The following is a 25,028-nucleotide window of genomic DNA, read 5'->3' as shown; positions in this document are numbered from 1 at the left end:
ACGGATTTGTCCCGACGACATGGGAGATGATCAAAACGACATCGTTCAAGGTATATCTTTGAAACTATTTAAAATCTACGGAATTTGTAGTTTCAGGTTGTAAGCCCAGGCCCATATAAACTGGAGTTGTCTAATTCAAATATATAACCCAAATGATTTTTTATTTAATATAAAAGGCCCATAATCCATCGGACCCAAGGGTTTAAAATAGGGGAGAAAAAGCTGAGGCTTCAAATTCCAAGGATTTTCTCGGCAACCAAACAGGGGTCTGTAGAAATCTCCCTTTTTGGTATCTCTTTTCCCCCTTTTGAATTCGATTACGTTCTTATTCTTCAGATCTCTGAATCGTGTGCGTCGGATCCTTCTCCAGTTAAGCGATAGCTTCTCTCTTGTTTCTGAATTTCAACGTGGTTTCTTCAGTTTAATTCTGCAATGTGCGGTATAGGCAAATCTATTGGGATATGTTTCTGGAAAATATTTTATTGATGGTGCTGATTCAGAGTTTCAAATTTTGCTGAAGCTTTCTAGGATGAACAAAAAAAACTGGTAATGGGATTCAGATTCTTCTGCTAGGGATTGTCGGAAGTTGTTCTACTAAACATAAGAAAGCACGGAATGATCCGTTTACGAATGGGGTTGTTGACGTGATTCGGTCTTTCGTTGTTGTTGTAGAAGGGACATCAATTGAGAGATGTATAGATTCATTCATCCTGGTTTATGGTTGTTGATTATGCTTACTATTTGCAGATACATTGGGAGAATTTGCGGCTAGATTCCGAAGTTAGCTGGAAAATTGAATTCCCTGTTCCCTAGTTTTTGCTTGAGAGCAAAAGATTACAATGGGAGAGCATCAGCCGAGGAAACGTTCCCGGCAGCATTTTGAAACACATCCAACACCCACAACTGTGCTGGAAGCCCCTTTCCACGGAAGATCTAAGTGGTATTTCACCAGAGAAGAGATTGAGTGTTTCTCGCCGTCAAGGAAGGATGGGATTGACCTTGAGAAAGAATCGTATTTGCGGGCATCGTACTGCATGTTTCTCCAAAGGCTTGGTGTGAAGCTTCGTGTGTAAGCTCGAAATAGTATTATTTGTTTTTATTGGGAAACTGCTGTTTTCATAAATGCGGGGTTCTTCTTCTTTGCATGTGTGCTGCAAGATATTCTTATGCTTCTCTTATGCTGATGTTCATGTGTTCTAACTTCTAGCTAAAGATGAGGGCTTTATGTATGGGCATGGGTGACCTAACTGTTGAAATGTGTTGGAGGAGGATCACTTTTTGGGGGAGGTGGTCCAGAGGTTCGAATTAGAGTTCTGATCCATTTGTTTACATATTTTTCTCATGAGCAGATAACTTGTAATATAGTCAAAATGCGGGGTCTTTACATCATATAATGGCACACACTGCTCCTCGGCAATGGGAAGCTTGCATCTGCCGTGAATTTGCTTGGAGCTGTTCACTTGTTTGTTCATGACTATCTGATATATTTCTGTGATTTTTTACCCTCTGCTGGGTTATCAAAACCCTCTGCGTTCCTCCATTTCCACCTGGGGTTTCTTAGTTTTCTGAGCAAGTGCACGTCTCTCTCCGGCCCACTATTTATGAACCTTCTATCTTAGGTACTGGTGTTTTTGTCCTTTGCTGCAACCGTGTGTCTTATAGAATATGTTGTAAATCCTGATTTGGTAAAGGAAATATCCAGCCTTTTAGTTGCAGAAGCTATTATAAGATTGAACTGATTCGTGATATGATTTCATTGCCAAATGTTCCTGTTGATGTTGATGGTTACTGAGAATTTCATTCTTTCAGGTCTCAGGCTACGACATCGTGCGCAATGGTGTTGTGCCACCGATTTTACATGTGTCAGTCTCATGCAAAAAATGACTGGCGGGTAAGAATGCTGAATTTGTGTACACGTAGTTCATTAAGTGCATTTACTGTAAGAGGATTAAGAGTGATATTTTTCCTGTTTGGACTCCCCTTGTCTCTGTTTTTTGCTTCTTTTGCTGCAGACAATTGCAACTGCCAGTCTTTTCTTCGCCTGCAAAACCGAAGATGAGCCCTGTCAACTATCTGGTGTTGTTGTTGCGGCTTATGAGATCATTTATGAATGGGATCCTTCTGCCCCAACGAGAATCCATCAAAGAGTATGAAGCTTAACTATACTTCTATTATGTGGGTTTTTTTCGTTGTTCCATGTTGTACGTGTTTTTAAGCCTGATTTTCTGCCTGTAGGAATATTACCATGAGTTTAAAGAACTGATTTTGGTTGCGGAGAGGCTTCTGCTGGACACAATTGCTTTCGATCTTGACATTGAATTGCCGTATAAGCCTCTGGCTGCAGCTTTGAACAAGTTGAATGTGCGGCCTGATGTTGCAACCGCTGCATGGAATTTAGTGAATGATTGGTAAAGACATCATGATATCCCTTCTCTTCTCCCACGTCAATTTTCAGGACTAAAACTCTATACATTTTCTTTCTTTGAAACAATGTTATACGTCTTTTCTTCCATGTAGGTTTCGTACAATGCTATTGTTGCAGTACAAACCCCATGTTATTGCAATTGTCTCTCTGCGCCTTGCTGCCGTGTTCCATAAGTCAAGACTAGGCAACAGGAGAGATTGGTGGTCGGATTTTTGTGTGACGAGTAAGCAGTTAAAAGGTTTGTCGCTTGCTTTATAATCAAAACATATTGGTTTTCTAAAAAGGGTCGTCTCTGTTACATATATATATATAGTCAGAATCTTGTTGATCAGTCAGTGTTATCAAACATGGACATTTTGGACCGGTTAAAACTTCTGATTTTAGTAAATTCTTGCTATCATAAATGGTTGCAGAGGTCATCCACGAGATATACATATTGGAGATGGAGAGACGACATGCTACCCCGCCTCCAACCCGAGAATTCGTTTGGCCTTTACAACCGGCTGGAAAGCCGGTGCATATGGCTAGAACTTGTGCGTTTCACGGCTGCCATTCCCCTCCTCATAGACAGCCCAGCAACTGGTGAGTCATGGACTAGTCATAGTGAGTACTTATGTCTTCCAAGAACAACAGTCAGAGAGACTTCAATCTGAGCAAAGATCTCTCCAGTGGAAACAAGTCACGTCAAGGAGTGGGTTTCTTGGTTTTTTGATATGGTTGCAAAATATCTCTTGAGAGATTTGATACATTTTTACTCTTCTTTGTATATAAATTTGTACCATATATTATATCTTCACCAAGTGAAAGCTTTCAAGGGTTTTTAAACCTCTTCTTTGATGTTATTCTAATCTTATTAGAGGTTTGAATTTAAATGTAGATGGGTATGTAGTTCCGAACAAATGGCCAGGAGTCATAATTTATAGCTTTTAGAAAATATCGAAGGTTATTTTCATTAATTTTGACAAATTCTTAAAATAATTTTGTAATTTTAATGTTGTTTTTATAATTTTAAAAAAAATATGAATTTATATCCAATGTGTGGTGATTGCGTGTGTATTATTCAAATTTCTGTTTCGAATACTAAATAATTTTCAAATGGGATGAAAAAGAAGTTTACTACCCAAAATTCACTACTACCAAAAAAAAGAAAAAGAAAAATAGTTTCTTCAAAGCTTATAAACTAATATTATTATATGATGGGCCCTTAAATAAGTATAGACCCATTACGGTTCAAAAGCCCAAAACCTTTTCGCCTTTGGATCAAAAGGAAGCAGCCATGGCTTGAGGACAAAGAAAAGCTTCCCTTGCGTTTGTATAAACCCTTCGACGAAGACGGACGGGGAAGAGGAAGAAGAAGAAGGATAGCGAAGAATCAGCAGCCATGTTCAGGAACCAGTACGACACGGACGTCACGACATGGAGTCCGACGGGTCGTCTCTTCCAAGTAGAGTACGCCATGGAAGCAGTGAAGCAAGGTTCGGCCGCAATCGGGCTGAGATCTCGCTCCCATGTTGTCCTCGCTTGCCTCAACAAGGCTCAATCCGAGCTCTCTTCTCATCAGAGGAAGATCTTCAAGGTCGACGACCACATCGGCGTCGCCATCGCCGGTCTCACCGCCGACGGCCGTGTTCTGTCGCGTTACATGAGATCCGAGTGTATCAACCACTCTTTCACCTACGAATCTCCTCTTCCTGTCGGCCGTCTTGTTGTCCGCCTCGCCGATAAGGCCCAGGTGATGATGACGTTGCCCTTTTTGTTGTTTTTGTATCTCTTTGCCGTGATTTTGAGATTTGAGCGCTTCGTATAGATGGAGATAATGCTTTTGTTTGATTCGCTGACCTGAAAACTCACCCAAAATGTCACTCGGACTTCACTTCTAGGATGTAATTTTGGTGACATAAGCTTTCTGTGACATGAGTTTCTAAAGAAAGTTTCTATCTTGATTTCATTTCCTGCTCCTTGATTACTGATTCCACTTGAATCTGCTTGAAATCATGCTTAGGATACTTCATTGTGCCATTGATGTTTTTGGAAACATAGCTGGGGAGTGTCTTGATCTATTCCGGTGGTCTCAGTTCTCTTAAGCCTAATGATAGCAGTGAAGAGAGTTGATTAGGGCTGAGAGTATCACGATCTCGGGCATGTAGTATTCTCATTGCACAAGCCACTGACAAATTTCTTCCTTGTGTGTTGTGTCTGTGATTATACATGTTGCTTGATCTAAACACAGAAGGTAATGTGGGTTTTATGCTACATTAGCTAGAGTTTAGTTTTCGCTTATACCTTCACCAAGAGCATATCTCGAAATATCCATTTCAACTTTGGCTCTGAGACCCTAATAGAATCTGTTGGTTTTCCACCTCGATTTGCATAGTTGTTTTACTGTATTTATCAGCGCTTGATGAGGAAGATCGATTGATTTAGCATTGAAAAGATGAATTTAGGAATTAGGACATAGTTTTCTGTATCGAGTAGAATAGAGATTGTTGGGTGTATCTATTACACTGCCTATGAAACTGGATTTTTTTTATCTCTTTTGTGACGTCTTATAGTTTTGAGGCATTTCTTTGAGTTTGTTGTATCCTATATGTTACTTTTCTTCATAGTTTGCCCTCACCGTTCTTCACTTGTTTAACCGAGCATTTGTCCAAGCTGATCGGATTTCGTGGCTTCTATAGAATTATGTGCTGCATCCCACTTCTATTTGAAGGTTTCATTGGTTTGTTTTCATATTCACTACTTCAATAGGTTGTCTGCTTCTTACTCTGGCCAGATGTTTTTTTTACTTAGATGCAGCTTCAATGAGTTCTGTTTTCTACACCAGCACTTTTTAATAATCCTTGTAAATTGATTATTCCTCAATTGTGTAGTTATTAGGCATTAAACTAATTACTCTCCCTAGCCCCACTTGCATTTGCGTTTATGTTGTGAAATGACTGGAGAAGTTCACATGATTTCATGTTCATTCATTTGTGTCATATATATCCTCGTCATCTAGAGCTGTCTTTGATCTGGAAGAAGAATACATATGTTTGGTTTTGTCTTGTGAGCAGGTCTGTACCCAGCGGTCATGGAAACGGCCTTATGGTGTGGGTTTGCTGGTAGGTGGCTTGGACGAGTCCGGAGCCCATCTCTACTACAACTGCCCGAGCGGAAACTACTTTGAGTACCAAGCATTCGCTATCGGGTCTCGTTCACAAGCTGCAAAAACATACTTGGAACGTCGGTTCGAGAACTTCATGGATTCATCCAGAGAAGATTTGATAAAAGATGCTCTCTTGGCCATAAGGGAAACACTGCAAGGAGAAACGCTGAAGAGCTCTGTTTGCACAATCGCGGTTCTAGGAAAGGGTGAACCTTTCCATTTCTTGGACCAGGAAACGTTGCAGAAGATGATTGACTCATTCGAGAAGGTCGAGGAGCAAGAAGAAGAAGAAGCTGCTTCTGCTGCTGCTCCGGCTGCTGCCACGGAGGAAGAACAGGGCGGTGGTGGTTCGGGTGACCAAGATGTGGCTCCAATGGAACTGTGAGGTTGAGGGGGGAAAATGATGAATAACATCATTTGATGTTAGTTCTGGATTTACTTTTTCGGATATTTTCTACAAATCTGTTTCCAGAAATGGCTGTGGATTGTTCTCAATGCTTAAGATCTTCACGAGGCTGAATCATTTTGGCCTATAAACTGATCTCGTTGACAGTGTTTTCAGTCAAAAGCTTCCTCGTGTTCTGTTGTTCAGTGTAAAACCGAGTATGAGATCATTTATGTTAGGTCAAATCTTGAGCAATGGCTCGTGTTCTGTTCTACAATGTGCATGTTCGGTTTTCTGCAGGTTTGTTTTTGTTCTATTCCGTCGGATATTTTTTCTCTAATTTTGTTCTTCGGTATGATACATCGGTTGAGAATTTCAAACCGAACCGGAACTGGATTACGATCGGTTTGTTTTTGGATCCAATTGATCACATTCAATGATAAATTAACATTACAAGTGGCTTTGTTAAACAAAAATGATGAATCTTATTCTTTATCCTCTATGACCAAATGAACGGAAACAGAAACTAAGCTAAAAAAGACATCCAAGCTGCTTTTGTGCATTTGTTCCTCAACCAAAAGATTCACAATGAACCCTACAGATCTAGTGGTACAAGGTTCTTTTCTGCATTATTGAAGAGAAGGATCACATTCCCTAAATTGCTCGGGCGAAAAACCCAAAAGCAAATATCTCTTGATCATTCCAAGATTCCGTCTCGAAACTATTAAAGAAGAAAACCCGAAAAAAGGAATTCAGTTCTGGGGAGCAGGAACATTGTTGGAGGAGGCTTTACCAGGTAAGACATTGTCGGGAAGAATCAACTGGGGAGGAGTCTCACGGACAATGCCAAGCATAGAGTCGTAATCTTCGTCCTTACGAGCATACTTCTTGCGGAGAGCCTTCTCGAACTCAATCTCGTCGAATGGCTTCGCGTTCTCAGCTGCATGGACCTGAGCGAGATTCGAATAGTTGGTCGCTGACTGGCAGATGAATGCTATCTCCTCGTCCGTTAGCTTTCTCAAGAACCTTGCCGGGTTTCCTCCCCATACCTGTCACATTTATCATCAAAATTAGCAACCCGAATCACCAACCCTGCAAATATGTCACCAAGCTAGTGGTTTCTAATCGACTTATGCTTATAGCAAGATGCATGATGAACTAACTAGTCTAGATACGAATCAATCGTTGAATGGCAGTTAGAAAGAAACCTGTGTAAGAAATCCTTATTAGTTTCCCGCAATCTTCTCAAAACCAGTAGAAATGAAATCAGAAAGAGGTGGAATGGCATCTTACAAGATGAAACAGATAGACCCCCGGGACATTTTTAACTTTCTATGGAGAGATTTCGGTTTTCTATTGTAACTGCTGTATAAAAGGCGTTAAGATCAAATAGGAGATCTACGTTTCCTTGAAGTAACAACAAAGAAATACCCGATAGAATCCATCCAGGTTCTATCAGAAACATTGCATTTTGGCTATCGGTTCTTTATCAAATAAGTGAGATGCAGAGGATAAAGAGAGAGGGAGGGAGGGAAAACCTCTCCCGAAGGGATTATCGTGTTCTGTCTCACGAGGGCACCGGCAGCAACCATGGCATGCTTCTCAACCACTACACCATCAAGTAGTGTAGCTCCCATGCCAACAAAAGCCTCGTCCTCGATGGTACAGCCATGAAGAACAGCACTATGACCTGTTCAGTTCATTTTTATTGGCAAGATAGCATATAATTTACAGATCAAACACGGCATGATTGCTTTTAGTTTTACCTATTGTGACATTGTCCCCAATAATAGTAGGAAGAACCTTCCCACTTATGTTGGATTTAGCAACATGCACAAGGGAATTGTCTTGAATGTTCGTCCAGGATCCGACACTGATGCCATTCACATCCCCTGCAACAACCAAATAACAATTTAGAGATTTTCAATTACTTAATATGAACGGCAGCACATCAGAATGACAGGACCTTCAGATAAACCACAGAATTTAGAAGTAAACCATTTCGGATTGAAAACAATAAAGGCGAGCAGAACAAGACTGTGACAATACAACCAGCTGCAGAAAAACTTGAGATTCAAACGAAAAGTCGATCAAGAAAAAAATGGGTAAAGGGAGTCACAGAAACAGGCTCGTATACATTGCTGAAGGAAGTCTCCACAAAACAATTTTGCATCAGTATCCAACCGCCCAGCTCGCTATTTGCTTTACCCTAACAGGTGACACAAATAAATATGGATTTTTCAAATCTACACGAGCTAACACGAAACAGCAAATTTCGGTACATTGCTTGAGATAAGACGATGCACTATTCCTTTCCTACAATGGCCAGAAACTTATTGTGTTTAACTCGACTATCCAAGGGCGATAACTCCGACCAAATGGGCATGTAAGTGAAGAACTATAGAAGCCCTCACCTCGTAGAACACATCCATACCAAATGGAGGATCCTCCACCGATCTGAACATCGCCAATAACAGAGGCACTCGGAGCAACGAACGCGTCCTTATCCACCGATGGAGCTTTATCAAACACGTTCATCAATGTCCGATGCCTCGACACTGCGGGGGGGGGCTAAAAGAAGATAAACGGGATATTCTATTTAATTATAAAATATTGTATATAATCGTTTTTTAGATTACGGTCCAATTGTTATTCATTCTCTCCATTCGATTGATTTTTATATAATGTAACTTTCTTGTTGAAATGATATATTATTTAGTTTAAATATAAATAGACAATATAAAATCTATGGTCTTGCGAAATAGGTAATGTTTTTCTTTATCATATTTTAGTACTAAATACGAACACTAATGTTTAAAGACAACAAACTTATAAAGTGCGGTTTTAAATGAAATTATTTCAAAATACTTGGGGGAACAAAAACCCACAAAAATCCGACAAGTTAGGGAAAAAAGAGCTATACCCATCAATCACCGACTCTCATTTCTATGATCTGAACCGTAAAAATCGAGAATCGAAACAAATACAAGGGAAATTGAGGAGGATCAAAGGAGAAATAGGTTGGATCTAGGGCTCACGCTGTTCCCGGAAGTAGTGATTGCCTTGAAGACGACAACCCAGGCGATCGAGGGCCTGCCCAGTCTCGCGGATCCAGAATCCGACGGTGTAGATCGCACGGCCTAGACTTCCCATTTTCTTTTAGCCTCGATTTCCAAGTCCAAGTGACGAGCTGTTCGTTTTTCGCCCCGTTTGCTGCTCCAGTGGTGTGGGGAGGGGAAGGGAGAATATCTTCGAGGGGTGGAACTGTGATTTGAGATAAATATCAATGGCATATTAGTCATTTCAAGGAATATTCAAAACGATGCGTTTTGGGGTTTGTTTACATAGAGACCGAGACGTAATCTATACAAAAAAGCTAAGTATAAATCATTAATCTAATTGATAAAAGCGGTTAACTCTTTGATTAGGAAAGGCAATGGATTTCTTTCACTATCTCTCCAAGCAAAAGATCAAATCATTAGAAAAAAAAAAAGAAACAAAAAACATTTCTCCAAACCCCTCTCGTTATTACATATCTCAAAATCCCCGGCATTCAACTCATCATTTTGCCGACAAAAGAGTGATTAACAGGTAATTAATTATTAATTAATCTTTCCTTTATTTTCTCTATTTTATATTAACTCGTTTTACGTCGTTTGATTAAAAACATAATGTCCTCGATTTTTTTTTACATTTTTTTTTCGTGATTTTGAGCTTTTCTGTTGCTGTATCACATTTTTTCTATCCGCATTGTAAGGGGAAAAAGACCTCTACCAAAAATTGAAATTGAGTGCTTACAATTGTCTCTAACGATGATTTTCAACGTATTTAAGCAGCTTGGAATATAATTATATATATAAATATATAAAAAATGCAAGCATTCGTTCGAGGATTAAGGCAACTCGGGACTCCAATGAAACGGTATCGTTTTGGCTGCGTCACTTCTTCGCCGCCGCCGCTGCCGGAAAAAGGGTTGGAGAATCTGACGGTAGCTGATGTTCTCATGGCGAAGGATGCTGTCGGGAAAGTTGACACGTGGATTTCGTGCCGTGCAAACGACACCGTTTTTGACGCCGTTAAGAATGTCCGTCCCCTCCTCCCCCTTTTTCTCTGTTTAAATATACTCAAATCGTTTCTAGGTCTAATTTCATTTAAATATGATTATATATTATTCAATACCGATTAATTTCATATAATTACACCTAATGATCATTCCTGTCAATTAAAATTTTAAAAATTAATCCATCAAAAATAAATTTTAAAATGTTTTGTTCATATCATATTTTCGGTTACCGTTAACGAACTGCGTGTTTGGTTTAAGAAAATAGCAGATGGCGAAGCATAACATTGGCTCACTGGTGGTGTTGAAACCTGGCGATGAACAATACATCGCCGGAATTATGACAGAAAGAGGCAAGTTTTTTTTTCCTCCTTTAATTTCCTTTTCCATTTCCCATTTATTAAATAACTTGAACATTTAATTATGTCCGAATAGAAAAAAACAATTGTACGTTCGATTATGTTAATATATGTGATTATTTATGTAATTAGTTTCTAAAAATATGGATATGGTAAAGCAGACTATATGAAGAAGATCATTGGAGGCGGTCGATCATGTAAGCTTACCAAAGTCGGAGAAATCATGACGGACGAGGTCAGGAAAAAAAAAATCAAATTTACCACATTTTATATGTTTTCCCCTTTTTGATATTCTATATTTTAAACCATCATTTTAATAATCAATGTTCGTGTGTTGTATATTTTAATACCTAAAATTTTCCAAATTAGTAGTCCTCTATTGTTTTGACCGATTTTTCTTGTTTGAAAAAAAAACTATATCATTTTAATAATTTTACAAAATCTTGATACCAAAAAAAAGTAAGATTTTAACATTTTTAATATTGAAATCAGTGTTCAAAAATTCAGATGTTAAAAACAAAAAAGCACAAAAAAATGGAATATTTTGTAATAACCACATATATATATATATATATATATATATATATATATATATATATATATATACTATGTTTTGGAAATTACTCGTTACAGAGCAAGTTGGTCACGGTCTCGTCCGGGACAAACTTAGTCAAAGCAATGCAGCTTATGTCAGGTAATGATTCTCACTATATATTTTTTTTCCCACCGTTATATTTCCAACAAAAATAATTAATTAAGTAACATGGGTTAATTAACATGTGGAAGATATTATTAAATCGTTATGATTAAAGAAAATGAAAAATTGTGATGACGTGGACAGAGAATCACATAAGGCATGTGCCGGTGATCGACGGGAAGATAGTGGGGATGATATCTATGGTGGATGTTGTGAAAGCCATCGTGGACCATCAAAACGGCGAGCTCAAGCGCTTGAACCAATTCATCAAAGGGGAATATTACGAGAATTAATTACACAAACAAATATAATATAATATAATATAATAAGTGAAATATCGCGTCACATGTATTCGGAGAGTCGAATAAATTTCCAAAAAAATAGAACAAAATGACGGTTTCCAATGTAATTTTCTCGGTAGAAAACATGTACATATTCCACGGTTATTCACGTTGATTTTATTTTGTACCGTCTCTCAATATAAGATCAAATATTTCAATTATATAGAATCATAATTATCAGCTGACTTAAATGTGATTTTTTTTATCGTGTATGCAGTGTGCGAAATTCGAAAATATGATCTAATTGAAGTTATAATTTATTACATGTATTCCATCCACATCTGCTCTAGCGGGTACATAGTGATATCCAATGTTTATGGGGACGGATAAAGGTTAATCCATTTTTGTTATTAGGTGAATAGATCAACCAAATCGAATCGAATCGAATAAGATATATCATAATTGAATAGAATTCAATAATTATAATTTATTTAAACCCATGAACCAAAATCGATTGGAATATAAAAAATGATATTTTTAAAAAATAAACTTTTGTCAGTGAATTTGAACGGAACTAAACCCAAACGGATATAAAAACTAAAGTCATAGTTTTTCGATAATTGAATCCGAATATAAGAGAATCGAAATCCGAAATAGAGGTTAATTTGTGTGAATAATGTAATAATGTCTCTGAAACCAATGTTTTAAATTTTTTAAATCTAAGTTGATAAATTCAAATAAATAGGCCGATTTGGCGCAATGAAATTATTTGTTCATGTTTTTATTTAAACGCCGCGTAGATGATAAACCGTTTTGTGCCATAATCCAAATTTCTCTTATCTTTTTTTTTTCCTATTTTTAAAAAATTGTTGGGATGGCAAGTCTTATCCCAATCGCCATATCCTTCTCTTCCACGGCGAAACCTCGGTCTCCGTCCACTGCGCAGAACCACCGCGTTGCGCCTCACGCGCCACCGTCTCCACCACACATTCTCTCTCGCAGAGATGCCGCTATCCTCTCCTCCGCCTCTCTTCTCTTCTCCCTTTCTCCCTCTGATCCCGCCTTTGCGTTCTCCCTCGGAATCTGTGATGCTCCATCTGTTGTTCGCTTTTTTTTTTGTTGCTGAATTTCGCCTTTGGGCGTTTATTTTACGATTTAATTAGGGTTTTGTGTTGATTTTGAAACCCCTAATTCCGTCATAAACGTTTTTTTTCCTCGCAGCAGGACCCAAGGAATGGCTGAAAGAGCAGAAGAAGAAGTCATCGAGGTTCTTGCTTGCTCCGATCGATGCATCGCGGGAGAGCCTCCGCTCTGCATATCGTTTACTCAGTATAATTTGCTTATCCGTCAACTCCAATCTCTACTCGTTCTCTGTTTTTTTTTGTTGATTTCGTTTTTTTTTTCTTCGTAAGCGTCTAGGGACTCCGATTTTACGGATAGCGATCTCGAGGAGCTTCAGAGGCTCTTAAAGTCTTCTGGAAGAGACTGCGTTCCCGAAGATAGAAATTCTCTTGTGGATTTCCAGTCCAAAACCGGAGTTGAGGTTTTGTCTCTTCCCTTTCCCGTCTAATGGATACCTCTTAAATGGCTAAACGCGTGTTTCTGCGATAATCCTGTTTGGATAATTCGTATAGTAGAACACAATTCGGGTAGATGAAAGCCATAAGAACAGATTAAGGTACGTGTCCAGGTTTGCACGTTCAAGTTGGTCGTGAAGAATGCGGCTTCTTTGCTGGATAGTAAGGATCCTCTCAAATTGGCAGCCGAGAATACGCTAGATGATCTTGTTAGGTGAACTATACTATGTTCTGATGTGATTCCTTTCGATTTGCACGACGAAAAGCTGAAGGGTGTCTGGTTTTAGTTCTTTTTACGAGAAAACAATTCGCCAACTTTCTCAATGCTGCGACATCAATGTAGAGGAGAACTACATATTGTGATCAACTATGTTCTTGCTCCTTGTATAGTCTGCTGCTGCTTATTCGGTGTATTCCAAATTTCCAATTGCAGGTCCTTCAGTTCACTCAACGGGCTGGCAAATGGAATCGATATTAAACTTCCTTCAGATAGGTTAGTGTTCCTCTGCTAAGCCCTGATCAACAAGGAAGACGATGGTGCTATCTTTCTGCCTATATACTCTGCTCCCGCATTCCGACTTTTCTTTCCAAACGGCCTATCTGCCTCGGTTGGAAATGTAGCTTCTCGCTTGATTTCAAGTTGGCATGATCTTTAATATTCTACAATAGGGGTGTAAAACGGATTCATGGCTCACGAGTTGGCTCTAAACCAACTCGTTTTTTGACGAGATGGGTTGGGATTCTTTAAACCCGTATAGAAAACCACCGTGGGCTAAATGAGTCGGTTCCCAAGCTGAAAACCCTAAGTGACCCTTGCCAAACTTCTACATGTTAAGATAGCATACGCTGGGAGATGCATAAAGAAGTGACTTCCATAAAACTTGTGTGTGATTTTGAGACTCCTTTGTCTGTCTAACATTCTTATTGTATGATTTTAATTTTCTTTCTCTTCCCATTTGTCGCCAGAGCGAAGATTGCAGATGCTCTTGCGGAAACTATTTCTCATCTTGACAAGTTTGAGAAAGGCGTCAAGGACTGCCTTGAGATCTGAGTTGGGATTTTGGCTCCCAAGTAGCTCTCTTTCTTCTTCAGCAGTCACTGCACTCGCTCCCCCTTCAGCCTTGATCTTTGTCATTATTGGTTTAGTTTATATATATATAAGAGATGATAATTTCCAAAAACACATTTCTATTCTTAGTTATTTTTATTCAATCTAGAAAGATTATTGTTTTCAATTTGTCAAAAACATTTCCGACATGTTTGACCACAGAGCTTTACACGCCCTTGTCCCCCCTCTGTCTCTTTTCAAAAAGCTTGGAATATGGTCGGGTCTCAATCTCATGTAAATTTCGAGAGAGAAAAAAAGTTCCTAACGAATTAATTATATTAATGATAATAATAAAATAATAGCAACAATAGCGATTAAAAAGAATCACAATGGTTGCTTCCCCATAAAAACTCGTCTTTATTCCAAACCCTTTCTTATTCGGGAAAACTCAAATTATCCTTTCCTTCCCACTCCCTAAATCAGCCGATCGGACAAACTCGGCAGCCGCCGGAAAAAATTGAGACTCGCCGGAGGCATCCAGTGCCGAAACATCGGATGCCGGAGATAGTAAAACCCTAATGCCACCGCCACCATCTTCGGCGGCACAACGTACAGCACGATCGTGATCGCCAAGCATATCGCTATGAACAACTTCGTCGCCCTTGGGTCCCTCCAACTAACCAGTGCTTGAATCCGTTCCCCTTGCGCCGCTAGGTCGCCTAATATCGTTTGAACCCTCACCCCCAAGATCCTTAGCCGGTCATACCTTGCTCGTATCACCTCGGGCCGTCTTGAACTCGGAATTGTATCGAACTCTTCGTCTAGATCGCCAAGCATATCGCTATGAACAACTTCGTCGCCCTTGGGTCCCTCCAACTAACCAGTGCTTGAATCCGTTCCCCTTGCGCCGCTAGGTCGCCTAATATCGTTTGAACCCTCACCCCCAAGATCCTTAGCCGGTCATACCTTGCTCGTATCACCTCGGGCCGTCTTGAACTCGGAATTGTATCGAACTCTTCGTCTAGCTCATCAGGATCAACCATCTCGGCTTGAGATAACCGGACGTCCATACCGGCCGGTATCTTGGGCCTGAACCGGTAATACCAAACCCCGATCATTACGACGTACAAAAAACCCGTGGGGACTACTAAATCTGGGTACCATACGAGAACCAAATACAAGATATGAACTAGAATTGTCGTCACCGGATTGCGCCATTGCCTTATGCTATTCAACCATTTCGCCAACCCGACGGCCCATGCCAAAACCCCGACGATCCTGTACCAATTTGCCTTGCTCTTCCTCATGCTCCACGTGTGCGAATCCGCGTCCAACATGTATCGAACCACCTCGGAACCCAATGGCGGCTCAGCCCGAGCCAACCACCCTGCTACCATCTTCGTCGCAGCGCCTCTTAACGCCTCTTGTTGGGCTACACCAAGTGGACGAACGTAATGCATCCGTGGAAGGAGCGGTTGCCCGTAAACTGCACATATATCGGGCAGCAATGACGGGCAAGCGAATCGAATGGCTACTTCGATCTCACCCATCTTTTTCAAACCGCTCGGTAACAACACCACTAAAGGATACGAATTGGTGTAAACCTTGTTGCTCTCAAGGGTCGAAACCCGAATCCTTATTTTCCCGATTCGGGTGTCGGGTCTATTGTCGGAAATGTCTGAAAACATCCTCCAATTGTCGAAAACGCCGATGGTAAGTACCGTGCACGGATCGTAAACCTGCCATGTATACTGCTCGTTCCATCGAGGGTCGAAACTATCCGTTATGGTACGTGTCCGAACCCATTTTTTCCCGTACTTTGCAACACAATAAGCATCGGTCGAACCTTTTCCACCATCCTTCGCCTTCATCGGCAACAACCCACGAGCGCCAAGAATCCCAAGCTCCAGAATTCCGATCGCCGGCTTCCATAGCTGCTTCGCCGTCGGCCGGAAATCGCTGCACACGTGAGCAGCCTCCTCAAGCACGTGATACCCTCCTTCAAGACATAGCCTGAGGCTGATCCGACCACAGTACGGTCCTCCTCCGCCGCCACCGTCCAAGGTGTGCCATTTTGAGGGCACATGGCGCTCATCGATTCGCTGCTCGATTGAGCTCACCGGAATCATGGCGTGACCGAGAAGTTGCGTCTCTTTGGTTGTCCTGTCTTCCACAACCAGAATCAGACAGTCCTCCAATGGTTCACCGGCGACGAAGATTAAGTCCTCGTTCCAGTGAAATGACCCACTGTGGTTGTTCATCGAGCCTCGGCTTGTTCGAGCTGACTGAAATCCTAACTGGGCTTTTACGCGGACCTCGGGAGCCGTCAATGGCGGAAGATTCGGTGCGATGTGGAGATCCTGAGCTTCTACGACCGTCGCTCTCAAGTACCAGAGCTTCGGAGATTGGTAAACCTTGGAGCGCGTGTGCACCACGTGCGGCACGTCGGAGCTCCAAGCCTCCGGGAAGGCTTCGTCGGCTTGGGTTCCAATCCAGACAGAGAGTTGGATGTCGCCGGAGACTCTCCCGGAGCTCTGGTCGGTAGCGGAGCCTTCGAGACGGTACCACTGAGGCGCGAGTGGACTGTCTGGTGGGTCTCGGACCGGAACCTCGGAGAGATCGAAGCAAACGCCGCCGAGGAAACTCTCTGACGGAGCGTCCCAGACTGAGATCTCGAGTGTCTCGCCGGAGACGGCGGAATCTGCCCTGTTGTGTCCGAGAGCGAAGACCTGTTTCCACTCCGGTGAGTCGGTGGGTTCGCCGGGTCGGTAAATCGCCGGCTTTGTCCGTTTGAAGTGGTTCGATGTACGCACCTTGACGTACGCACCGTCGCTCGGGGCAAGCCCACGAGCTTTCTCGATCTTTACGAACAGATACTGCATCGGCTCCACCAGATCGTACGGACGGCTCCTCTCCGCCGTAACCGCCGTCGCCACCGTCTCTCCTCCGATTTTGCTGTTTATAACCCTCGGCGAGAAATCTCCATTGGGTTTCTTCGGGATCCTAACTCTCTCTCCAATCGGAGGTCTCGCCGCCTGCATGTTTCTCACCTCAGGCGGATAATAATGCACCTCCGACACCGGCGCCACTGGGTGCGCTGACGGAGGAGGCGACGGCGGTCGAGTACAGTGAACATGCCCAACCATTTGCGGCGGAGAAGACTCCTCGACGACGACCATTGGCGGAGGCTGAGCCTCCGGAAAGCTCCGATGACACATTTCCGATGGAACGGGACCTTCGATAACCCTTCCCTCCTCCACCACAACCACACCCGGAGACGGCTTTTCCGGCGGCAGATTATGCAGCACTTGCGGCGGAGGCAGCGAATCCTCCCCTTGCGGCGGTGGCGGTGGCGGCTCTTCCTCCGCTACTTCGTCAAAATAGTAAATCTTCAGCCCAATATCACCACGAACCCAACTAAAAACACTCTTCTTCTCCAATGGAAAATACACAAGCCCCTCTTCACCTCTCCTTGCGAACTGGCTGCCGTAAATCTTAACCCTCCCGAGGAAATTGTTCTTCCGACCACTTCCATTGCCAAACCTCTTGTCGTTGTAGACCTCAACATCTAGCTCCTCGCGCTCCATGTTCTTCGGGTCGGAGACGACGAACTCGAGCATCTCGTTCCAGACAGGGTTGAGGTCTCGGAACTTGGTCGATGTCCGTTTCTTCTGGGCATCGAAGTCGACGACGACGTAAGCGCTCGAGCTTCCATGTCCGTCTTTTGGGAGGAGATCTCGCGCCTCCACAATCTCCACGATGAGCCTCCGCTGGGTTCTCGCCGGCGGCTGATGAAATGGCGTTGGCTCCGGCTGAAACGGCGGCGGAGGCGTGTTCATCGTCTTCTCATCGTTCGATGATTCTGCGGGGGGAGAGAGAATTTGGTGGACTTTTGCTTGGGGATAGAGATTTGGCGGTGATCGCGGAAGATGACGGTTTATTTTTTTCTTCTTCTTCGCTTTTGAGGCGTGCTTTATTTTATTATTGGATATATTCTTTTTTTCCAATATATATTGAATATATTCCTTCTGTAAAGCATTTTTTCCTGTAATTTCTATTTCTATTTCTATTTATTATTAGTCTTATTATTTTCTTTGTAATGATTCGTTTTGGTTATTACAACGATGAATTTTTCACCATGTGTTTTTTTATTCACTAGATATTTGCATTGAATAATATATAAATATGTATGGAAAATAACGAAATAATATCTGTTATATTGTGTAAAAAAATTGGTTTTAATCGTATTAAAAATTGTGAAGATTATGCTAAAAGAAGATAAACGGGATATTCTATTTAATTATAAAATATTGTATATAATCGTTTTTTAGATTACGGTCCAATTGTTATTCATTCTCTCCATTCGATTGATTTTTATATAATGTAACTTTCTTGTTGAAATGATATATTATTTAGTTTAAATATAAATAGACAATATAAAATCTATGGTCTTGCGAAATAGGTAATGTTTTTCTTTATCATATTTTAGTACTAAATACGAACACTAATGTTTAAAGACAACAAACTTATAAAGTGCGGTTTTAAATGAAATTATTTCAAAATACTTTTTTTTTATATTTCGACATAAATCTGGAAAATGTGTTAAAAAGAATCTAACAGACAAATCTGATTCAGATACATGTCAAGAGGCAAAGCATATGATTAGAAAAAAAAATAAATGACTGTTAAAGATAAATGCTTTACCTGTAATTGTTATTTAAATCGAATATTTTTTATAATGTAACAATTTATATAAAAAAAATATTTAATATTCTCTTTTTTTTTCTCGAGGGTATAAAGAGAGGAATTTTTGGCGTTTGCTGAGATAATGGGAAATCGGATTCCATTCTCTCTCACCAAGGCTTTCCTCCTTTTCCCGTTATACATAATATATATATATATATATGTAGGTACGTATGTATGTATTTATTATTTTATTCTAATGCTTTTCGGATGATTTTCTGTTATTTTACAGTATGCTTGCTGTTCATGCTCCAATAAGCAATGGCGTCCAAAATAGACAGACCAATGGCTGAGAAGGGATTATGATTTTACAATGATAAATTATTTGATTAACATACCAAAATGAAGTCTTATAGTACTATCGACATATAAAAAAGAGAAATATCCATTTATATAATTTTTTTTATACCATATAGCGATTTATTTCATGTTTTTAAAACATTATTAGCGATTTCAATTTATATTCAACTTCTGGATAATGAGCTCGTTTTATTTAAACCAACATCAAAAATAAAATAAAAAATCATATTTTATGGTGGTTCCTAATTAAAAATATAAAAAAAAAATCATCCATGTCAGAAATCACAATTTAATAGGATTTAATGGTAAGGGCATTTTTTTTATTACAATAGTAATAAATATAGATTAATTTCCAAAGGCATAGGCCATCTCATTTATTTTTACCTTGTATTATCCCATAGTTTTATGTAAAATGAACAAATATAGTTTACATGAATCGATAAAAGTGGCGAATTCTCGGGGTTTTAATTATTATGAGTAACATATTGTATCACGTAGGACCATTGTGTTTCTTGATTTTGTCACACACAACACCGTACACGATGAAGCTTGTGTTGTGCCACTGCCCCCCTTTTCTTGCCGTCCTTAGTTTTTCAAACAAAGTTTTTTTCTTCTCGAACATTGCGCTCTTATTCTTGTTACAATATTTTTATATTCCGTTTCTTTCACCCAACTATATCTTCCGAAAAATCGATTTTTATTTACTATATTTTTTTAATCTGGAAATTCACCGATTCTTTGACGCGATTATGTTTTTCAGGAGATCGGAGAAGATAAAAAAACCGATGTAAATATTTCTCCCCAAATAAAGACTCGGACCCGAATTGGGTAGAAAGTTTGCTCCATTTCTTATCCATTGAGAGATCCAATCTTGTGTTAATAAAAAAAAATATACTTTCGAAAACTTCATAGCTTATATATTAGAATATTACTTATATTGAACATAGCAACATTGCCATATTCTATTTACAACACTAAAATTTAAAACCCCCATTGTTTTTTTATCGTATTACATGAACAAGTAAACGAGAGCCCCCCCCCCCTCTGTGTATATATATATATATATATGCGCGGTTGGGTTACTGATCTTCAATTAATCGGCTGCGGCTGCAAAGCCACCTCTTGTTTAAGCGACTTTGTGAACTGCGACGATACGTTTAAACATAATTAAAGGGGACATAAAACAAGATTTCACAATGCAAAGAAAATACTCTGTTTGTTTCAGAGGCTTTCTTTCGTCACCTGAGATATCTTGAGCTCGAGCTCGTTCCACTCCGATGACGGATCACTCCCTGCAACTATTCCAGTTCCCGCATAGACCAATGCACCAATTCCCTGTCACCAGAACAAATCCATTACATGATCATAATCATAATAATAATGCTTAATTGAAGTATATGACAGTTACATTATAAACCCACATGACCATAGAGTGTGCCAACATGAATCAAAGTTGTGAAATATCACACCAGCAGAGGAAACGTAGTTAAAGCTCTCACCTTTTCGACTAAAGCAGACCTGATGCCGACGGCAAACTCGCTCTCCCCGCCTCCGAAAAATCCAACAGGCCCGGCATACATTCCTCGATCAAATGGCTCTGCAAGAACATTTACCAGACAAAATATTAATCTCAACCGAGGATCTACCCGGGAATAGCTCGATCCACTAAACCCAAAATTAAGAATAGGAAGAAACAGAGAGAGTACACACCGATTTCCTTGATCAAAAGCCGAGCTTCCTCTGCTGGGTACCCACAAACAGCTGGAGTTGGATGCAGAGTACTCAAGATGTTAAACTGAAAAAACAGACAAAGGATAATGAATAAGCTAAGCGTCAAATTCCGAGAATGGATGCACATAACTTTGAGTCCAACCGCCAATATCCTGAAGATGATTGCTAGAGGATCTAATCTATAGTGCATGCATGAATGGACCTCTACAGAAATTCAGAGACAAGAGACTAAAATGTATAGCAATGGATACTACAATGTCAAAGCACAAAACAATATAATCTGCACCTCATCATCTTCCTGTGTTAACCGGCCTGCTATTTGTGAATATAGGTGCTGCACTCTCGCGAGCTTCCTCACGGTTTTATTGGGTTTAACAACTACACTTTCACATATGCCCTGCAATGCCAAAAGAGAGTATTATAGGAAAATAAATCAGATGATCATATCTGAATGAACATTTTCAGGTCTTCTACTAAACGAAGGCCAGCAGCTTAAAACAAGCACCAGCTTCACATGGTAAAGAGCCAGTACAGAAGCTAACAGTGAATATATATTTCTTTGGGTAGAGACAGGACTTGAGGAGTGAGAAGCAACCACAACTTACTTCAAATTTTGACCTTATATTCTCCCGCACGATAGAAAACTCAAGATCGTCTTTGGGACTGCAAAAGTTTTGGAAACAATGTCATTATGAATATCTATCCGTTTCTAAACACCCGACTGGAAAATTTTTTTCCATACACATTCAAAGAACATAGATGAAAAGATCACCTGGTAAGTAAGTCACGCTCTATCTGCATATCATGAGCCACCGACTCAGCTCTAGGCCGGGTTGCAGCCAGAGCTTCACTGCAAACACCAAGCTGATTTCTGTGGAAGAGCCTCTCGGGCTATTCCAGAAAACTTTTATGTCAGCATAACATTCAATTTCAGAGTTTACCAGTAAAAACCAAAAGACACGTTATAAAACATGGTCCTCCACCAACATCTGTACAAGCACTGATAGTATAAAAAAGAAAAGAAAGTGTGCTCTAGATATTTTTCTAAGCAGCATTTCCATTTCATCTAAATGCGTAAAACAATTCCAATCGATTACATAAAACGAAGTAGAATAAGAAGCATACCGTGTTTCCAATAAAAGCTGGTGCACCAGGTGGTTGAACACAGAACTGATAAGCATCTTGCCCTTCAAGCTGTCACATTAATAGCTTATTTTGAGACTAAATCTCAACATTGTCTAATCGCGAAAACTAACTCTCGACATTGCTTTTTTAGAGGTTAACTCTCAACATTGCTTAATTGCGAAAATTAATTAGACCATAGAATGAGCAGAGAAGAAAGATACCTGCAACCGTGCTAACCAGGCTATAGGATCAATATCGATATCTGTTATGATTCTGCTGCAACGTGCAAGCACAACCTGATTTCCGAACAAAAATCCTGATTACAGTGGAATCAACAAAAACACAGAGTAGATATGTGACGTAAATTACCTTGTCAAGGGATGAACCGCGTTCCTTTATCAACTGCAAAGCTCTCCTCACAGCTGGGTGGTATGCTCCTTTGCTCGGAACATGGTTCTTGCTAAGAACAGATACTACAAGACTTTCCCTTTGTAACCTCTTTACCACAGAAGAAACCTGACCCATCAAAGATTACACGAACAATGTGACGTTCAGATAAATCCCATAAAGAACAGATTCAACAGAACAAATTCATAAACTAAATGAGGAGGGAAGACATTTCAGCAACCTGAAGCATAACCTCCAAGAGCGATTCAATGGCATCTTCCAGTGAACACGCGAGTTGATTGTCCCATGCAACAGTAGCGGCAAGCATCGAGCTTCCCGTAAACTCATTAAACTCAACCTGTATGTAAAGCAACCAATAACATCGGCATGGATGAGAGAGAAATGATCATCTTCCATGACTTCCAAACTTCGTCACGAAGAATCCTGTACCTGAGGAACCGTAAAGTAAAATGAACCAAATCGTTCCCACTCCGTAGAGATCCTACTGTAAGGATCAAATCGCATGCCACCGTACGCACGAATTAGAGGCGATTTGGAACACAGAAACCTTCAAAAGCAAAACCGAGGAAACCCAATTGCTTAAAGTAGCGAAAGATTAAACGATACAATAAACAAAAAAGGCGAAATACTGAAAATGACAAGGAAAATAACAGAAACCATCAAATTAGATGAAGAAAAGAATGAATCTGAATCTGGGTAATCGTGAAATTACCTTCGAATCGATTTCCAGTCATCATGAGAAAAGGGGCTTACTTCACGGAAGAACACCGCAGATCCAATGCCGGCAACGCTAACCAGATTGTGATCGGACAATCCGCACCCGTTTCTGCGTTTGTTGCCATTTTCGCTTGCGAAGTCGAGGAGAAGATCAGGACGACCAGTTTCGCTGCGACGAGAGAAGAAGCAACGAGGAAGAACATCGTTCTGGGCATGAAGCCAATCGATCGCCCCGATTTTCTGGTCAATCGGAACCTGCCGAAAATTGGGGCTGGTGTAAGATCGCGAATTAGGGCTCCAATTGGGAGCTCCAAAGTCTAAGGTGAACTTTTGCGCAGGGAGCGAGTGTCATCATCAATCGATGGGAACGTCCATTTAATTTTTTTTTTTTTAATTAGAATGTTCAAAAGATAAAATTTATATTTTTTTTGTCTCCATTATTAAGACAATGAATTTAAGAAATATCCAAAAACATCAATTCAGGCAAAAAAATACAGATTTATTTGTTTCATTTGTATAAATGAATAGTATATTTTGATGTTTAGCTTTGTCCTTTTTTTACATAATTATTTTTTTTAAAATTCCAATTATCTATCAAAGTATGGTAAACAATCCATTTATAAATTTACAAAAGTATATATCGGTTGAAGGGAAGTATATGAGAGTGGTTGATGCTTCTTATAAAGATTATATATATCTTCCCCCACAAAAACTAGCTTTCGTGTTAATTTCTGTCCATATAAACCTTAGAGGGAATTAATTATATTTATTATCTGGCTTTCGGATATTATGACGTGGGCTCTATTACAACATTTTTTTATTCAATAAAAAAATTAAATTTTGTTTTGCCAACAATTCCGTACCATATTGATTTTACGAATTACAAAGGTAAATTTTGGCCTTTTCATATATGAAGGAGACATGTTTGACAAAAGAACTTGTCTGTGTTTTATATGAAAAGGCCAAAATTTACTTTTGTAATTCGTAAAATCAATATGGTAAGGAATTGTTGGCAAAACAAAATTTAATTTTTTTATTGAATATTGCTGATAAAGTTGTGACGATATAATATAATTATTATCGATAATTAAATTATTGAAACGAAAAAATCTTTTCATTTTTCTTTTTGTAGAGGAATCTAGCTACGCTACTGTGATAATATCAGTTCCACCAATTTTATCACAATGCCGAAATTTGAAGAACCAAAACTTGCATTAATTGGATGTGTTATATATGATATGGATTACATATTAAAAAAATATAAAAATTGCAAATCAACCAAACATTTTGTAGAGTTATATATTAGAATTCTATTAAAATAAAATATATAAATTTTATTATATTATTTTTCAAACCTTTCTATATGTGATGTTACGTAAAATGAAAAATTATAGTTTACTCTCGTGTACAAATAATTACGTGGGATATTCTTTTTATGCATATATTATGATATAATTTAATTTTAAAGTGAACCCCTACGTAAAAAAAAACTATATCCGACAGAGATCAAGTTGGTATCTAAAAAAACGAGGGAAAATTAACGTGACGTACCTGCAGCCGGATGATGCCGGAGGAGAACGGCGGCGGATCGGTTTTGAGATCCGACACGGCGGAGATAAGCCTCGCCGCCGCCGCTTCCGGCGACAGGACCGCGGGGAAAGTCCTCGTCTCCGTCGCGCCTAGTGGCGCTTTTCGGTCCGCTTCACAACCGTTCATCGACATTGAACATGACTGGAACCTCTGTTTCCGACAACAGGGTTTCAATAATCAAACGAAAACACACACAACAAAACACAGAGAGAGAGAGAGAGAGAGAGAGAACCTGGTTAAAGTTTTGAGTGCAGAATTTGGTTTGGATTTGAGAGGAAGAACTGAAGTTGCATTTTCTAGGGTTTGTGCCCAGAAAATTAGGAGGAGAAAATCGAAGTGAAGCCATGGAAGAGTGATTGGAGAGAGAGAGAGAAGTGATTTGGTCTGTCTTTAGAACCAAAGAGCGATAGTAATTGGCAGACAGACACGTGAAGAAC

At 39.9% G+C, this 25,028-nt stretch overlaps 7 protein-coding genes across 18 annotated transcripts; 4 read left to right on the top strand and 3 right to left on the bottom strand.

Moving 5' to 3' along the window:
* Window positions 1–222: 222 nt before the first annotated feature.
* LOC104812562 (cyclin-T1-3-like) lies at window positions 223–3,250 on the top strand. Of its 4 annotated transcripts, none has more exons than XM_010539798.1 (7): window positions 223–289; window positions 748–1,069; window positions 1,810–1,891; window positions 2,013–2,147; window positions 2,236–2,408; window positions 2,518–2,663; window positions 2,839–3,250. In XM_010539798.1, the coding sequence occupies exons 2-7, from the start codon at window positions 840–842 to the stop codon at window positions 3,009–3,011; spliced, it is 939 nt and encodes a 312-aa protein (XP_010538100.1). In that variant the 5' UTR covers window positions 223–289; window positions 748–839; the 3' UTR covers window positions 3,012–3,250. The 4 variants fall into 4 exon arrangements, with proteins under 4 accessions (XP_010538100.1, XP_010538102.1, XP_010538099.1 ...); XM_010539800.2 differs by having other exon boundaries at window positions 238–369; window positions 2,518–2,648; XM_010539797.2 differs by having other exon boundaries at window positions 238–369.
* A 463-nt stretch (window positions 3,251–3,713) lies between these two features.
* On the top strand, window positions 3,714–6,227 carry LOC104812561 (proteasome subunit alpha type-1-A). The gene is made up of 2 exons (XM_010539796.2): window positions 3,714–4,157; window positions 5,479–6,227. The coding sequence occupies exons 1-2, from the start codon at window positions 3,807–3,809 to the stop codon at window positions 5,953–5,955; spliced, it is 828 nt and encodes a 275-aa protein (XP_010538098.1). The 5' UTR covers window positions 3,714–3,806; the 3' UTR covers window positions 5,956–6,227.
* A 255-nt stretch (window positions 6,228–6,482) lies between these two features.
* Window positions 6,483–9,192, bottom strand: LOC104812560 (gamma carbonic anhydrase 1, mitochondrial-like). Its single transcript, XM_010539795.2, has 5 exons — window positions 8,994–9,192; window positions 8,370–8,513; window positions 7,722–7,847; window positions 7,494–7,645; window positions 6,483–7,004 (listed from the first exon to the last, which is right to left on the bottom strand). The coding sequence occupies exons 1-5, from the start codon at window positions 9,106–9,108 to the stop codon at window positions 6,708–6,710; spliced, it is 834 nt and encodes a 277-aa protein (XP_010538097.1). The 5' UTR covers window positions 9,109–9,192; the 3' UTR covers window positions 6,483–6,707.
* Window positions 9,193–9,437: 245 nt separating this feature from the next.
* On the top strand, window positions 9,438–11,573 carry LOC104812559 (CBS domain-containing protein CBSX3, mitochondrial). Of its 3 annotated transcripts, none has more exons than XM_010539791.1 (6): window positions 9,438–9,546; window positions 9,792–10,039; window positions 10,284–10,368; window positions 10,536–10,609; window positions 11,008–11,068; window positions 11,216–11,573. In XM_010539791.1, exons 2-6 carry the CDS (start codon window positions 9,827–9,829, stop codon window positions 11,362–11,364), a joined length of 582 nt encoding a protein of 193 aa, XP_010538093.1. In that variant the 5' UTR covers window positions 9,438–9,546; window positions 9,792–9,826; the 3' UTR covers window positions 11,365–11,573. The 3 variants fall into 3 exon arrangements, with proteins under 3 accessions (XP_010538093.1, XP_010538096.1, XP_010538095.1); XM_010539794.1 differs by having other exon boundaries at window positions 9,439–9,546; window positions 10,287–10,368; XM_010539793.2 differs by having other exon boundaries at window positions 9,451–9,546; window positions 9,789–10,039.
* Window positions 11,574–12,173: 600 nt separating this feature from the next.
* On the top strand, window positions 12,174–14,208 carry LOC104812558. 3 transcript variants are annotated; one of them, XM_010539788.2, is made up of 6 exons: window positions 12,174–12,437; window positions 12,574–12,681; window positions 12,765–12,895; window positions 13,043–13,143; window positions 13,363–13,422; window positions 13,896–14,208. In XM_010539788.2, the coding sequence occupies exons 1-6, from the start codon at window positions 12,227–12,229 to the stop codon at window positions 13,978–13,980; spliced, it is 696 nt and encodes a 231-aa protein (XP_010538090.1). In that variant the 5' UTR covers window positions 12,174–12,226; the 3' UTR covers window positions 13,981–14,208. The 3 variants fall into 3 exon arrangements, with proteins under 3 accessions (XP_010538090.1, XP_010538092.1, XP_010538091.1); XM_010539790.2 differs by having other exon boundaries at window positions 12,345–12,437; window positions 12,577–12,681; window positions 12,772–12,895; XM_010539789.2 differs by having other exon boundaries at window positions 12,346–12,681; window positions 12,772–12,895.
* An 85-nt stretch (window positions 14,209–14,293) lies between these two features.
* On the bottom strand, window positions 14,294–17,925 carry LOC104812557 (protein QUIRKY). Of its 5 annotated transcripts, XM_010539786.2 has the most exons (3): window positions 15,183–17,925; window positions 14,991–15,066; window positions 14,715–14,790 (listed from the first exon to the last, which is right to left on the bottom strand). In XM_010539786.2, exons 1-2 carry the CDS (start codon window positions 17,814–17,816, stop codon window positions 15,013–15,015), a joined length of 2,688 nt encoding a protein of 895 aa, XP_010538088.1. In that variant the 5' UTR covers window positions 17,817–17,925; the 3' UTR covers window positions 14,715–14,790; window positions 14,991–15,012. The 5 variants fall into 5 exon arrangements, with proteins under 5 accessions (XP_010538085.1, XP_010538089.1, XP_010538086.1 ...); XM_010539783.1 differs by lacking the exon at window positions 14,715–14,790 and adding an exon at window positions 14,294–14,602 and having other exon boundaries at window positions 14,803–17,925; XM_010539787.1 differs by having other exon boundaries at window positions 14,294–14,757; window positions 14,958–17,925.
* A 1,990-nt stretch (window positions 17,926–19,915) lies between these two features.
* On the bottom strand, window positions 19,916–25,028 carry LOC104812556 (isochorismate synthase 2, chloroplastic-like). Its single transcript, XM_010539781.1, has 15 exons — window positions 24,824–25,028; window positions 24,553–24,741; window positions 22,997–23,256; window positions 22,714–22,831; window positions 22,505–22,621; window positions 22,246–22,392; window positions 22,098–22,172; window positions 21,877–21,945; window positions 21,524–21,642; window positions 21,357–21,414; window positions 21,038–21,148; window positions 20,731–20,815; window positions 20,520–20,617; window positions 20,263–20,355; window positions 19,916–20,163 (listed from the first exon to the last, which is right to left on the bottom strand). The coding sequence occupies exons 1-15, from the start codon at window positions 24,935–24,937 to the stop codon at window positions 20,110–20,112; spliced, it is 1,707 nt and encodes a 568-aa protein (XP_010538083.1). The 5' UTR covers window positions 24,938–25,028; the 3' UTR covers window positions 19,916–20,109.

The sequence above is a fragment of the Tarenaya hassleriana genome, unplaced genomic scaffold, assembly GCF_000463585.1.
Source record: "Tarenaya hassleriana unplaced genomic scaffold, ASM46358v1 Cleome2, whole genome shotgun sequence".
Taxonomy (NCBI): Eukaryota; Viridiplantae; Streptophyta; class Magnoliopsida; order Brassicales; family Cleomaceae; genus Tarenaya; species Tarenaya hassleriana.
The sequence above is the reverse complement of the archived record's forward strand: the minus strand, read 5'-3'. Positions and strand labels throughout refer to the sequence as shown.